This window comes from Chelmon rostratus, chromosome 19, assembly GCF_017976325.1.
Source record: "Chelmon rostratus isolate fCheRos1 chromosome 19, fCheRos1.pri, whole genome shotgun sequence".
NCBI lineage: Eukaryota > Metazoa > Chordata > Actinopteri > Chaetodontiformes > Chaetodontidae > Chelmon > Chelmon rostratus.
The window spans coordinates 6,284,391-6,300,477 of record NC_055676.1 but is presented as its reverse complement, the minus strand read 5'-3'; the positions used below and the strand labels follow the sequence as shown (position 1 = coordinate 6,300,477).

The 16,087-nt window shown below is 43.0% G+C and overlaps 1 protein-coding gene across 1 annotated transcript in view; it reads left to right on the top strand.

Moving 5' to 3' along the window:
* LOC121623392 (leucine-rich repeat transmembrane neuronal protein 4) overlaps nucleotides 1-14,460 on the top strand; it is a 92,680-nt gene extending 78,220 nt beyond the window's left edge. Inside the window, exon 3 of the mRNA XM_041960664.1 lies at nucleotides 14,137-14,460. Coding sequence (XP_041816598.1) covers nucleotides 14,137-14,460 — 324 coding nt within the window. The remainder of the gene's footprint in view (nucleotides 1-14,136) is intronic.
* Nucleotides 14,461-16,087: the final 1,627 nt, after the last annotated feature.

Genomic DNA, 16,087 nt, shown 5'->3' with positions numbered 1-16,087 from the left:
AAAGGCAACCTTCTTCCAGAGGTCCGTTTCACAAAGCAGGTTTACTGAAAACTCCGAGTATGTTAACCCTGAAATGAAGAGTTTTCTGTTTCACATAGGAAGGTAAGTCAAACCAGAGAAAGAGGGGTAACTCAAGCCTGTTTCACAGACAGAGGTAAGTTAAACTCTGAGTCAGTAACCGCAGTAACTGACTCTATGAACCTAACCTGGTCGGGACCAGGTTTTACTCAAGGAACCTCGAGTTTCTCTGTGTCTCCGCCCTCTTTCAACCACACACCGTATTTCATTTCCTCATTCATTCATTCAGTCGGCAGATGAGTTTTGGCAAAGTTCTGCCGTCTGTTATTAAAAAATAGATTTATTAAAAATTTCAGTCAGTGGGAAGTCCATTAGGCACAGCAGGTGGTGACTTTTTCGGCATGTTAACGTCTTTTGATCACGATCCCGTGGATGAAGGTGCAGCGATACTGCGCAGAGAATTAAATATTCGTCGGGAGATAGTTATCAGACCACGATGTTCTTGCTTTTCCAGACAGTTATGGGCATTAAGCCACCACCCGTTCTCCGTGCATCTGCCTTCTTTCTGTTAGCTGAGTAAAAGTCTGTGTTAGTTTAAATATAGGCTTAATTATTTAACATAACATGATATAGATGAGAACACTTTTTTTTTCATTTTTAAATTTTATTTCATTCGTTAACAAAAAACAAAACATTATATGAACACAATATAACCAATTTTACAATGAAAGGGAGCCACTTAATATTTACTTTACAATGTAAAACATGATCAAAATGAGGTAGCTACCTCCATGAGATCATGCAGAGGTCTTACCTGTTTGAACAATGTTTTTCACTTTAAGCTGCTGCCAAGTGCGCTTCTCCCCCACGGGATTGCACCTAAATGAAGTAAATTAATAGGCAACCATTCAAGCAGTTTTGTCCTGTAATATTATTGTGATTTCAAAGGACTACATTTATACTCACGCATTGACCCGAGCAGCAATGTTCTCCCATGCCGTCTCCCTCTCCTTCGCAGCTGCAGCGGTGTTGGACTTACGTCTAAAAACGTGTTCATACTCGCAGTATGAGCGCATTAAAATGTCTAATTTCCAGTGGCGTGAAGTAGGCAGCCTTCCCCGTTGCCATGGTGACTCCTCAAATCAGGGTTCCATTGATGCTGTCTTTTTAAAGTTGCGGTGCACGCGCTTGACTGGAGGTGAACCTACTCTGAGTTAATCAAACTAACTCAAATCTGCTGTTGTGGAATCGAAAACTCAGAGTTTCCTATCTCAGAGTAGATCAACTCAGAGTTCAGGGTTACACTCAGAGTTTGTTGAACCTGCTTTGTGAAACGGACCCCAGGACAAACATGCAGCAGGTGTCGTGTACAGAGCGGGCAGAAGTAGCATTTGTAGAATTACAGAAATAAAACGGGAATTTAGAGGTCAAATTCTGCAAGAGGCCAGAAATGCAGAATGACAATATTCAGCCACTAACCACAAGGTTGCGACGCCACAAAGTAAAACCACCTACTGCGGGTGAAGCCGGAGCTCAAAGCTGAAGGAAATGACAAGATGTGCTGGTATGTGATTGATGGGACACAATAAAGACAACGTGATTCCATTCTAACATTATTTAGGTGATGCTGCAATGCCGTAAATTGAATACCAGATGATAAATCCGAGACAGATAGAAAAATAGACACGTGTGGATTTATAGTCTAAGGTGGAGAATTACATTCCTTGTATCAAAGTAAATGAAGAGGGGTAGCAAAGGCTCCAGACTGCACTTCTTGTCAGACAATGGTAAATTGATCAAAGAGGTTATTTGCCATAAATTCTCTGAATCCCAGATGAATAGCTTTCTTAGCGCTGCTGAGTTCAGTGCCATTTGCATGAATTGAAATTCAGACTCGAGATGCTCTCGCCTCAAAGGAGCTGTCTGGTCAAGGTTTCTCAGCGGATAGGTTCTCTCTTGAGGGATTTGCTCTGCCGCGAGTGTATGCAAAACCGTCCCCCCAGGGGCTGCCTGTAACGACCTGGATTTTCCCGCGATTACTTAAGCCCTATGGCTAATTACCTTTTCAGATGAAAACATACGCCTCCTCATTAATTCAACACTGCACAATCTATCATAATTACTGCCAAATAAGTTGTTGTTATCACTTTAATTTAAATTAGTGGCTGTGATTCTGCCTGAAAAAGAATTTTCAAGTGCAGTACTATGTGTGCATTGTCGAGTAAAATAAATTGGTAAAAAAAAAAACCAAAAAAACAAAGGGAATGTAAACCTCTACTGGTTGCTCTTGCATTTTTCATGTGTGTGTGTGTTTTAAAGACTCCCAGCTCTCAAGAAAAAAGGTGTGCCGCCAGGAGTTAATAAGTAGACAGTAGACTGTCACTTTAACCCCTTGATGCCTAAATTTATTCAGAATTATATTAAAAATATTGATTATTTGTGTTTTTGCTTTCAAATTGATCCTAAATTAAGAGGAGTTTGTCCATTTTTTCTGTAGCACATAAAATAGATATAAATTTTGGTAGGTTCACCAACTAGAATAGGGTTCAAACAAACAGTATATGTCCACTTTTTTCAATGCTTAAATGCAGTAAAAACATCTTTTTTGTGTATTCAAATTTCATTCATTTCATCAAAACAGCCACAAAATTGGCTTACAACCATTACATTGTAACAACGATTAGAACAGGGGTTCTTTCACCTTGACCGGTCCGACGAGAAGCCAGTGCTTGCAAAGGTTTCTAGGTGTGTGTTGAATATGCACAAACCTGCATTAGAGGAATGCATGTGCGATTCAGCTGCAATGTGGATTAAAGCTGTATGATGCGAATTTGAGACAATCGGCGTTAAGGGGTTAACATAAGCTTACCCTTTTTTCACATGTATTGTTTCATTTTGTTTTTTTTTACTTTTTACTCTCAGACATAAGATCTATCTACATGAAGGCCGAGAGCAGCAGCTCGTAAGTTATCATTAGAAATAAATTATATCCCTTCACTGTATCTGATTGTTTAATCAGAAGCCTGCCAGTCATACGAGCATAATCCACCCTGCACCACTGTATAGCATCAGCAATCGTTTGTTCAAATATATGTTCAAATGATTTAATGCCAAGTTTGTTCTTTAAATTGAGGATTAGTGCTGTATGTATTATATAACAGAACAGCCAGAAGTGAACACGCAGTGCCTCTCCCTGTGTGCCTGAGTAATGCAATTCTGCAGAGGCCCAGAAGCGAGTGAGAAGTAGCATTTTGCCAAGCAGTAAACAAACTGGCATTTCACACATTTCATGAGGAAACAGAAAGTGTTCATTTCAAGAGCTGAAACTGTTAAAAAAAAAAGTTAGGGGAGAAAAAAACGTATGTTCCTGACCTTATCTCAGCTTTTAAAACAGTCCGACAAGGGTAAAAAAATCGGAGGAGAGCCAAGGGAGAGTGGCAGAAAATGACTAACCATGAAGGCCACATGCTGCTTTGAGATGCTTCTGCGTTGTTTGTTTGTATCAGTAAATATCTAGCTTTGTTAAAAGGCCATCTGTGTCCGAATGCTGTTGAGGCGGCGCATGGTGAGTCAGGATGGGAGGCAGATAGGGAGAAGGTCTGCATATCAGTTCTGGCCGCGGCCCAGCTCCCTTTGACATGTCTTATTAGTCGGGTCTTTAAAAGCCTCGGCCTGCCTTCCCAGGCACACTCCTCCCCAATATCCCTGATTAAAGTGCGACTGACGCTCCCAGTGTTGAGCCAAGTTGGCCGCGCAGCGTTTATGTTGGGTCATGCTCATTACTCAGACACACTGCCAGTGCCGCCATGACTGGAAGCAGCACATAATGCAAGACATCGCCAGCCAAGAGATTTGGGAACTTTGAATTCAATATAGGACGGCAGAAATGAAACCACAAATTGTTCTCCTTTGACACAACCCGTCATTCCGCCTTCTTAATATGCATTTGGGCACTCGGCAACGGGTGCAGGTGATTTACTGTGTTAGCGGAGCTGGAGGCAATTTAACTTTGTTTGTTAGGCCATTAAATAACATCAGCGTGCCCTGACGTTGATCATTTGTATGTATATAGACGTCCTAAAAACAAAAGGACCTACTTTATATGGTTTTAGGCGGGCAAGTCACTGTGTAACTGTACCGCCCACATTTACTGATAGGTGTTCGGATTAGGTTTGAATTAAAAGCTACTGCATGTCTGCAGGAATACAGTACATATTATTATACTGTATGTAGCCTGGGAGGTAAAGCCCGGGGCAATAAAAGTCCTAACCCCCTTGGCTCAAACGATTGCCTGAGTACTCATTTAGTTAATTAATCGGTTGATTTAATCTCCAATGCAAAACAAAATAATGCCAGACATTTCCTGTTTCCAGCTTCTCCAGCATGAGAATTTGCTGATTTTCTTTGCTGGTTTATATCACAAATTGAATATCTTTGGGTTTTGAACTGGAGTTTGAAGACCTGAGGCTGTCAGATATTGTGGTGGCATTTTTCCGCGGCTTTCTGACATTTTGTGAAACAAACAACTGATGAAAAAAAATAATGAACGACGATGATAATCATGAGCTGCAGCCCTAATCTGCGCTGACAGAAGTGAGACAACGTGAGGCTCTGAAACAAACCTTTACAGCAGTGAGCACAGACTGTACACTGCAAGCTTTCTGTCTCATTTCCGTTGTTCCGCAGATTCTCAGCCGCCGCCTTCATTAGCTGTGGTAATTGCATGTTGTGCTGGATGTGTGTGTGTGCGTGTGTGTGTGTGAAAGCAAACCGGGCTGAGGAATGTGTTGAGCATTGAGTAACATTTCATGGCCCATTTGCTGTGGTCTGCAGAAGCTCCTTTACTGTACATACCGTAGAGTGGGAGGAGGCTGTGAAGAGCCGATGGTGGGCACTCATTGTTGCGTGCAGGGGGCCTCGATCCCGTTCTCTCCTTCTCTGTCTTTCCCCTGTTTCCTCTCTCGCTTTTCCTCGGTTCAAACCGGCTTTCCGAACTGAGTTCTGCGTGTATTTGTAAGGGTGTATCTATCTCTGTGTGTGTGAGTGTGTGTGTTGTGCCAGAGACCTGTAATCAAGAGTCACTGCACATAAAGGGACCTCCAGTCATTAAGGAATTAGTGGGAGGCTAACGGCTTGTTTAGAGAATCAATTAGTTTAAAATGTGGACATGTGGGCTCATTTTCACACACGGCACTACGAGGGGATGTCAAGGTTGTACATTCTGCCTCTGAAGTTAACTGACCCTTTATGACTCTACCACTAAAACAGTCCTGGGAGGCCTCTTTCATCCCAGTCAATGGGAGTTGGTCTTAAAGGCACAGTAAAACAGCAGTCAAGGCATCTTTAGCTTATGTAATGTGACAAAATACCAAGTGAAATGGAACATAATGGTAGGGTATAGTTCCAGGAAAGATTTAAACAGGCTTGATTTGACCTCTTTAAAGTGGGCGTCATTTTGTCGGCAGGGTGTCTGCGGAGAACAACAGTGATTCCTTGGTATCCTCTAACTTCACTTCATCTGAAAAGAGGATGCTTTTGTGAGGAAATGCTCATTTCCGAGCGCCAGCAGTCTTTCATGCAGCCTTCGATTATGTTAATTACCACAGATGTTAACACACAGACAGATGTGTGCCACTACACACGCATAAGTCTATTACACACACTTACCCGTGCAGCTGGGAAGTCTTCCTCTCGGGATGTGCTGTCTGAAAACAAACTGATGGTGTTTAGCTTCACACCCTCTCAGACACGTCAATGCACGCCGCTCTGCTGAAAACCCGACTGGTGGGCTCCGTGTCATTGATGCCCGCCTAGCAACATCTGTGCCGACTACCCCCGCGTGCTGGAGCGGCATGCATTTGAAAGACAACACTCGCCCACGCGGGGATGCGCAGACACGCGCGAGCACACATGTGCGAACAGCACAGGCGGCCCTGCGCGGGCACGCCGGCGTGCACGTGTCGAGGAGTCACAGTTTGCAGAGGGCGCATGATTACGGTTTAGCTGTTTGAATTAATGGAGGGTTTTTAGAGTTAATTTGTTTGGTTTATGGTTCACACTTTCACATGCTCCAGCACATAACAAAACACCGATGAGCGAGTGATGTCTGTATATAGATGGCTCCCCGTGGGCTGATTAATACACCGACTGTATGTACATATTTACATGCCTTGCAAATGTGCTGCTAACACTACAGTGTTTTGTGAACTGTTGTTGTTTTGCATGTTTGATCTCCTGCTTTACTGAAGTGCAGCCTGCTGACACAGGAACTGAGCAATGCCTTTTTCTGGAATCCCTTTTTGACATGGTAACATTTTCATTTTGTGCTTAATATTTCTAAATTTTGCCAGTCGAGTTTGTGTATGTCCCAGCAAATAAGCTATACTTGATTGTATCCTACTTGCAAAATGCTTTAGCTTCTCTACCACATCCACCCCTACTACTACAACTTCTAGAACAGAAAGTTGTGTCAAGTTAATTACATTAGATGACTTTAGAGTAGTAAAACAGGGTAACTCATTACTCCAGTCTTCATAATATTTTTAGTCTGTACCACTACCTTCTGATCACACGTTCAGTTCACAGTGAATTCATGGGAAATGTATTACCAAATGTGAGTACGTACTTGCTTTGTCATTAAAGCTGTGGTAGGCAGTTTATTTTAAGCATCATTAGGCAAAACTTCCATAATGACCTTTTCGCATATTGAAATTCAAGTGGTGTGAGAGAAAGTCTTCTACCTACTCTTGTCTCTGTATTCAGGCTTTTGAAAATCCAGCCTGTGCCAGGAGGCTTTGGCCAATCACAGGTGATTTCAGACAGGGAGATTTTCTATTGGCTGTCCTATAAGTGCAGATGCGCGTGCACGTCCCTTCAGATGGCGAAAGCAAGAGTCTCGCCTCGCCAGACATATCTCCGCACGTAGTTAAAGTGCCGTGCCAGCCCTGGAGAGGGTGAAAGTAAAAGAATGATTCAACGGCAGAGAATCCTGCAACTTGTGATAAATTCCCAACAGCTCCTTTCCAGACTACGGCGTGCAGAACAAAACACGGGTGTACCGGCTCCACACAGAGCTTTAGGCTCATTATGTTCGATACTATGGCGCTTGTATCGACAAGTGGTTCAATTGTTGCCTTCTGCAGCTTTAAGCTACATGCCAGTGAAAAGATAAGCCACCATTGAGGCGTGCAGCTTCATCAGGGACCTGCTAACACTTAAGTGATTACCTGCTGTAACTGCTGCACTGCTGTATCTTTCACACTGTTAATGCTAATATTAACTAATAATAATGTTAATATTGTATCTGTCTAAGCGTATTCACATATACGCCTCACTGCTATTTATATATCCCCATGTACGTTGCTCTGCACTTTACTGCTTTTTTTGCTTAGATGCTTTTCATTGTTTCATTACTAATCAAATCAAATCTAATATAATGGCAAAGGAAACAATGTTGTAGTGGGTGGCAAAAGTACCAAACACAAAACACAGAGCTTTCTCGAAGCTGCGATTTATTCTCAGTGGCATTAAGTACTTTGTACAACAACACAGAACCGTGGGACGTGGTTATACTGAAAGAGTTTCAACAGCATAAACACTGGACCTTTACATCAAATATGTATCACAGCCCGCTTTAAATATAGATGGACCAAAATGAATTATGGTAATTTATCTCTAGACTTCTGCAAAGAGGACTAGAGGGATATGGAATAGGCAAAGAATAGAGTAATTAAACAGTTATTTTCAGTAACTCGGCCGGAGTTTGTTTCAAATCGTTTTTAGTGAGAGTAATAGCACAGTATAGACAAACACATATGAAAATATTCCAGGCTGGCTGTCAGGAGGATTATTTCATAACGAATGAAAAAGAACTAAGATCTGTTATCTGATATCCACAATGGGAGACAAAAAACAATATGATGTAATAGCCAACATAACTCATGACTTCACAGACATAAAAACGAAACATTAATGAAAATATAAGAAAAGTGACAGCCTAGGCAACGTTTCAGAGAAGGTCCATTGCACCTCCTCTTCATGTTGTTATGCTTGTGTGTGCCACAATATGGTGACTTGAGAGGATCAAAATGTTTGGCTGGGAGAGCAGCAGACTTTTGAACCATAATACTCCTAAAGCCCAGGGAGGCATTAACATTGTCTGCCTGTGGCACAGTTACTGCCTCCTTAGCTGCTCATAAAAGCGTGAATGCAAAAAGAAACACAACTTCTGAGCCCCACTGGAATACCGTAAAAATGAATTTATGGGATCTGGGGCTTTTTAAGGTACTCCTCTAACAAATTAGAGCTGTTGCGAGGAGGTAGTGTTGAAACTAAGTATCCACAGACAGATGAAGGAAATGTTTTGTGATTCTCTGATCTGGTTTTTACAATCACTGGTGATTAGAGTGTTTGTGCACAGTGGTTCACACAGAGGTGTCATTTAACAAAAAAAAAAAAACATGCTAACAGTAGTATAACAATAACTTAATTTATCATCATCAAATTTTCCTGACAACAAAATGTAACAGCTGATATTGAAACATGCAAAAAATGAAAGTCACAAAATAAAAAGCAGCAAAAGTGCCTGAGATAAGAGACAGGTAAAGCAAAGATTTCAAAGATAACTCTGGCTCAGTGCTGGGGAATCGCATTACAAAAGTACGATGCTACAGTAATTCATGACTCTATTGCTGTAACAAAGTAATACTGCATTACTAACAAGATTTCTGTCATGTTATTACAGTAAATCTGTGCAGAGAGCAGCACACTCTGCCCCTCCCAGGATGCAAAATGGAGATAAATATATTTATTCAGTGCCTTTTTATTGGGCATCAACCTAGCGCCTGTGCACGTTGGTCGAAAAAGTAGACTTGAAGCGTAAATAAACGGGTTGCGGTTACGCCCGTGAGACGGAGCAGAAACATGAGCCTGCATGGAGCCGGTGCAGACGGCTGCATGGATTAAAATGAGAGCTTATCTGTCGCAGTTTCCGATAAAGCTCGTCAGCAGTGTACCTGTCAAAAGCACCAGGCAAGCTAACCTTGTCATAGAGACCAGGTATAGTAGCGATGGTGTTATTGTTGATACTGGAAAGTAACTTATTACTTTAAAAGGAAAATAAAGTTCAAAGTAACTTGCCCAACACTACTCTGGCTTGATTGGCTTAATGTCCTTTGGCAGGTTGTTTCAAAGCTTTGGCCACCCTTGTGTGCTCATGCTTACAGAGATAAAGGTCCAGGAAGAGGCAGGATGCCAGTCATTGTCACTTGAAGCACATGCAGGTACCCGTGGCTGAGATCCAAAGGAGCAAAAACTGATCCAGCAGTGCAGCTTGGGGAGTTTAGAGAGTGTTGTTTTCTTGATGCAAATGCGTTCTGACAGGTAGAAGCTGCAGTGTACAATGATAACAAAATTCTATACTGTGACATAAAATATGGGATGCATCTGCACCAATTAAGGCTGTCACGCCCGATGCACATGGACAGCAACAGAGCTGCTTTGTGTGTGAGCCATTGGTTTCCAAAGGAGATGACAAATCTGGGGGTAGTGTGACATTGGGTATTGCACCTTGCTCAGATTGTGAGTTCAATCAATTTCAACTCTAACCTTGTTTGTTGGTGACCTTTCAATGTACCCTCGAGATGCCAGCTGTCCATGGCGTGACCTAAATATATCCATAAAGAACTGTTCTTCAGCGCCGGGTTCTTACCTGTCCCCTCCTCAGAAGGAGGATAATTGCCAGGACCTTCTTTTGTCTTAAACTGAAATACATAATTCATCCAGACTGGATCATTGTTTTGCCTTTCAAATGTCCCGGTGCTTTCCTGCTTTCCTGCTACCTGCTACCTTCGTGACATGACTCTCTGTGCTGCACTCTGTGCTCCACCTTGCGGTAAGCGCAGCCCTTACGCACATCTGTTTAAGTAATGTTGGATGTTGCAAAGTAAAGGTACAGCAGCTTAAAAAACATGACAGCCAGTGGTAACTGTCAAGCACCAGTAAAATACTATGACAGAGCTACTTTTTGCACATAGTGACAACTTCATTGGATGCCCGTTCAGAGCTGAACATGCTTGTATAGCAACTGAATGTCTGAGGGTCCCACTCACAGGGGCTTATCAGTGCAAGATTGAAAAAGGAAGAAGGAATGAAATAAAATTTGTCCAAACAAAGGCTTTCCTGGTTGCTGATCACCAAAATATCCAACTCAGTGCTAATGTGTAGCTATGCAGTGCAAAGATGCTGAATGATGTGAAACGTTCTGGTGAGAAGCTTTGCAGTCATTCATGACGCGCCGCTTCTCAAAACTCAGATGACAGAATCTCTCCTCAAATTTCTGCAGAAACCAGCTGCTGTATACAGTTTAGCCTGAATTTAGGATTATTTTTTTTGTTTGTTTCTTTTGTTTTTTACGGGGTAAGCACTAAAGTTAAAGGCAGGAGGAGGATTTCATTGGTGGGTAAAGGATCAAAACATTCAAGATTTGATTTCAAGTGTTTTATTTGATTCGTAGTGGAGAGGCCACAAACCGAAAGAATTGGCCCTGTGATGTGTTCACTTCCCCGCAGTGTTTTGGCCTGTTAGATGATCCCCAACTTAACATTATTCATTCCTACCCAAACCACATATATTTTAGAGCATTTGGAAAATAAATTGAAGTGTCTATTTTGTATTTTTGTTACTCTGACCAGATGTTATCCATTTACATATTTGGCTGTCTCCACTGTCAACAGACTATTCAGTGTGAGGAATTAATAATTTCCTAATGCTGAGGGGCACAAAGAGAGGCGGAAAGCATTCCTAATGAGCGAGCTGTACCTTGCAACTGCACGGATGGCCGGTGAATATCAATAGCACCTTTTGTTCACGGAAACTGATGTAAAGAGCGTTTGGGGTCAACGACTTTGTCCAACAAGCCAAGTCAGGCTCTCTGATATTTCTGCATCTTTCAGAATTGCATGTTGCTGAATTTTTTAGGCAGAATGTCAAACTCGTATAAACGAAATCGTATCTTGCTGTGTCTTTGGCATTTTCTCTGTTTTTCCGTCCCTTCTTCTGTCGAGTGCATTCACAGACAGGCAAACGTGCACAAATACAAGACACACATTCACCCGCACTCTGCATGAGGCCAGATTTATGCCCTGACAATTTGACAGAATCCACTGAAATGCTTCAGACTTATTATCAGTTAATTAATTCATTGGACCTGGGCAGGGAGCTGTGAGCAGAGCTGAGGTGGACCGGGGTGGGTGTCAGGAGATGAGGTGGTGGTGGTGGTGGTGGTGTGGCGGCAGCAGCATCGGGGTTGGTGAAGGGTTTAAACTGAAAGGGGAATGAGGGGAGTAATCCACTGAGTGCCTATAATGTAATGAGTCAGCCTCTCTTAATGGAGTCTATTTGAGGAGGAAGGAGGTATGGAGAGAAAGAAGGTGGTGGTCTGGAGGTGCATAAATGTAGCTGAAAAAAAGGCTCGGCTGGAGGACTGAGGGGGGATTTTCTGAAAACGCTGCTACCTGCATTAACACCAGACAAACATGCTTTCAGCAGCTGCTTTACACGAATACCTGACTACAACTTTGTGCAGTTGCTAAATGTTGCACTGCATCATGGAAGTGTGTTACAGTGAAGCTCGAGGCTACAAATGAGACTATTTTTATCTAAAACAGAACTGGTGTTAATGCTTTCAGAGTGGCTTTATCTTCGCCCCGTGGTTCAAGATAATTCTTGAACTGCCAAGCTGCGTTAGCCCGGACTGTTTCCATTTGACTTTGAAATCTGTGCTCACAGACACACACACACACACACACACACTCACAAACACACCCCAGTCCCCCTTCCCAGCCAGAATATATCTGCATTCCATTGACATAGATGGTCCTCTTTATAAAAATCTGTTCCCTCATATATGATTCATCCAGTCAGAATTACTGTATCTGATCATTTTAATAAATGTACAAGGACATTTGGAGGACACGTTTTTTTGGTTACTCGTACTGAGGACTCTCTTATTTCTGAATCCACTTTGTTTATTGAGGATCACTCATAGAATATCATTGGCTTCCCTTTCCTTGCATTTCCACTTCAAGGGTCATTGAACAGAAAAATTTCTCCAAATCAACTAGAACGCTGTTTCTGGTGAGGTGTTCTGCTTTTTAAACGTGTTTCTTTTGAATGCTTTGGGGAACCATGAATGAAATTCATCATAATTGCATGGGAGGGAAAGCACAACAGATGAAGGAAGGAAGGAAGATATGTCCGATACATGGCCGGATACCTACATGGATAGGTGGGAAAAATACGTCCTTATGTAAACTGAATGAACTGATTCTGGGGGATTTTCTGCAGAAGCGGAGCTCTATTGCATTTTGTTGAGCGCTTATGATCTCGCTCTCAAGATCTGGTTTCCGTCATCAGCTATGTTTAAAAATAAAGTGTCAGGGATGTGCATGAAAGATGGTGCGGTCGTGACACTTGCTCTGCTCCCAACGCCTCCTCAAGAGTCAGGGGTTGTATTATTCATGCCTCCCGTGTTGGTGTCATAGCTCCTGCTGTTGTTGTGTGTTTCTCATCGCCTGTGTGTACTGATCTGATGATCTGTCGCTCTGCCAGGCTGCGGTGTTTAATCCAGGTCAGCTGCCATCTTATCCTGCTGTTTTCACGGCCTGTTAGAAATCTCTTAATTGGCCTCCTTTTTAAGGCGAATAAGTGTGTGATTTAAAGTTAGGGAGACAGGGTGTCACGAGAGGCTCATCTGTTTGTTTGGCGCCGTTTTGAGGTTTGGGGGAGGCAGCGCAAGACCAGACACATAGCCAGATGTGATGTGTGCTCCTGGCTGTGACACAGCAGACATCGTATGTGACATGGCACAGAAGAGGCGGCCTGTTTGCTCCAGCTCTTATACCAAAGGTTGAGCACAAAAGCCTCTGTGGTTTTGTCATATGTCGCGTGGTTTGTGTGTCATGCCTATCTAAACATGCAAATGCACATCTTCTTGTTCTTCTGACAGTCATGCTCAGCATCGCAGTACAAGCGGCAGGCAGGGAGCGAGCTCAGACTGCATTAAATGCTTCACACATCTGTAAAAAGCAGTCGCCGCAGATGCTCGGCGGCACACATTTCGGAGGGTGTTTGCAGCAAATGGGTTTTGGGAAGCTGGAGGCTCAGGTGGTCACCATGTGAGGATGATTACAGAGGGCCAGCAGTGAGCTGCCAAAGTAACTGTGCTGTAGGCTTGGAGTCACACGGGCACAATGAAATGTTGTGTGACAAATGAAGTGCATTGGAAAAACGAAACATAATTCAAAAGTATGTTTTATTTATTTGAAAAGTGAACAGCTGTGGCTGTCTGAGCTGCAGTTTATGCAGGGCTTGTTTTTTTGTTTTTTGTTTTTTTTAACCCAGCAATTAGTTATTCTTTATCTGAAAAGGGCGGTCCACCAAGATCACATAATAAATAACAGCAACAGGAACTGCACTCCAAGTAATGGTCCCAATAAAAACTGAAATACAGGACTGTTGGCTTATTATAAGACACTGTTTCTGGTTTCTGGTGGACGTTTTGCAGTCCAGCTTCTCTAATCCAATTTGTCGATGCAATGGCAACCACAAATTAAATACCTTAATTGAATCAGGGGGAAAGTAGAAAATCTTTTTTGTGACTCATGACTGAAAAAAAAAAAAATGCAGAAATTGGGGTGACAATCAGATTTTGAAAATGCCTTCACAATGTAGCATGAAGCATGCTGTTACTGAAACACTGACTTCACTTTGAACTGATCAGACACCAACATTTCTGAGCTTTCCTCTCTGCAAGAGGCCCTTGTTTGCTGCAAATTGTTGTTCAGCATCCTCTTGTGGAAGGAAACAGCATCTTTTGGGTGTGTGGGGACATCAATTGATCTCTAACAATCTGTTTTTGGTATATCTGATGGACACAGTTTGCTGAGAATTTCTGTTGCTAATGTTTTTTTTTCTCTCTGTTGCCTTTTGTCCCCTCCTCTCTTTTCTCTGTTTTCTTCACTCTTGTCCAATCCTGCCCATGTGTCATCTACCCCAACGTTATCCTCTCCGTCACATTCTCCATCTGTCTTTTCCTCTATACTCTGTCTGTCTAAACAGGTCCCCCACCAGTTGGGTGCGCTGACCTTCTACCGCTATGAACAGCCTATCGTAGACTACTGCCAGGCCCATCAGCCCCTGCGGCTCAACATGGGCTATGAGGGACCCCCACAGGGCCTGGAGGGCCTGGAGGACCTGGGGCCGTGTGATAGGGGCACTATACAGACAGTGGCGCTGCCTGCCGTGCCCTCAGCTGCCAGCATAGGTGCCCCTGTGCCAGGGCCTCGCTCTCCTCCTGCAACCCTCAGACCACCGCCTGACGGTCCCAGCGGCGGTCCTTTTCCTCCCGCCGAGCGCACCGGCACACTCAAATTTGGACGCTAGCAGGCCTGGTTGTTGGAAGTGGGGCAAGGGCCTCAGATTCACCGTGACTTTGAAATGAAGGGGCAGGTGAGCTGGTTATTCAGTGGGGCCTTGTTTTCAGAACATGAGTATGTGAACCAGAGGATAAAAATTTTCTAATTCTGCCTGAAGGGATTTGGCGTCTGAAACACACAGTCTCACCTGTATAAATGGGGAGACATCCTTGCAGATCGTTTTCATTTCTTTTTCCGAAGCACCTCCTCACTACTGAATCATGGGAGGTAATCCAGCATATGACAAAAAGCACTACCATGTTCCCAAATCTGGTCTTTGCCATATCCCACGACAACACCATGGGGCGCCTGCTCACAGCATGACAGCAGTCCACTTGCGCTGAGACAGGAGTGAAAGGGAAAGTGCAAAAAACACGAGTTCTCAATCACAGAAAGCAAGAGCAGTAACAAAAAAGATTTAAGAGACGGGGCTGAACATTGTGCGAAGAGCAATTGGCTTCTTACTGTGATTATTATTAAAATATCTAGTCTGCAGTTGTTAACAAAAGCAAATCCATACCATCATTTCATAACGATGAGTCATTTTCTCAATACAAGTAATTATATCGAATTTCTCATTCTTTTGTTTCACTTTCTTTAGATGTGGGATCTCTTGCTGATTCCCATTAATGTGCATGTCAAACCAAAGAGTTATATATTTTTTTTTTCTGTTAATGCACATAAGCTGCTTTAGCTGAGGGCATTCTTAAAATGCCAGTTGGTCTACTAAACTAGCCTCTGCGAGCTCACATTCACAAATACAACCAAATCCCCTGATGGTTCCAGATGAACTGGGCTTGTCTTTACAGATTAGCAGAGTAACCACGCGATGCGTATGTGTGAAGCAGCGAGACTGAAATTTTAAAGATATTTATCATGACGATGTATTTTACCCGGTCCGCCTGACGTCAGTTCAGTCGTCAGCGGAGAACTCATCCGATGAACGGCAACACAGAAACACTTTAAAGGAGATGCGATATGTTCCACACATTTCTTGAACATGCAGGGGCCCTTTTCACAGCAGAATGGCAGGTCTTTGTATATGATCATATCCCAGCTGAATGACTCACTATGCTTTAAAGAGGTAACCATGGGGAATTTATGTGGTAAAATAAGTACGTTTAAATGCAAAGTATTGTACATATTCTTAAAAAAAGGTCTCCACTTTACGGAAGGTCGAACCACTCTCACTGCCCCAATCAGTCATATGAAACATTGTTGAGCCAATGTTTGACTTTTATCACTCTGGACAATTTGGATAGCACCATCTTGCTGGGTTGGCAAAGCTCTGGCCATGTGCTCCCGTTTCTTCTCCACCACAGAGAACAACAGTGCCTAGTGGGGACATGTTGGACCAGCACGTTGACTTCTCTTTCACCTGCGTATGAACCCATGGGCTGTACTGGAAATATTGCCTGACATCTCCATTCTTTTTCCAGAAAGCGTGTCTGCAGTGCAGGACTTTATTGCACTGCATTGGCCACCGTGTCTAGCACTGCTACTCACTGACTCAAGGAGCTGATGAGGACTACGGAATACGGCTGGGATGGCCTTTCAAATATCATCTCCGGCTTAATCCAAGCAGTGCACCGGGG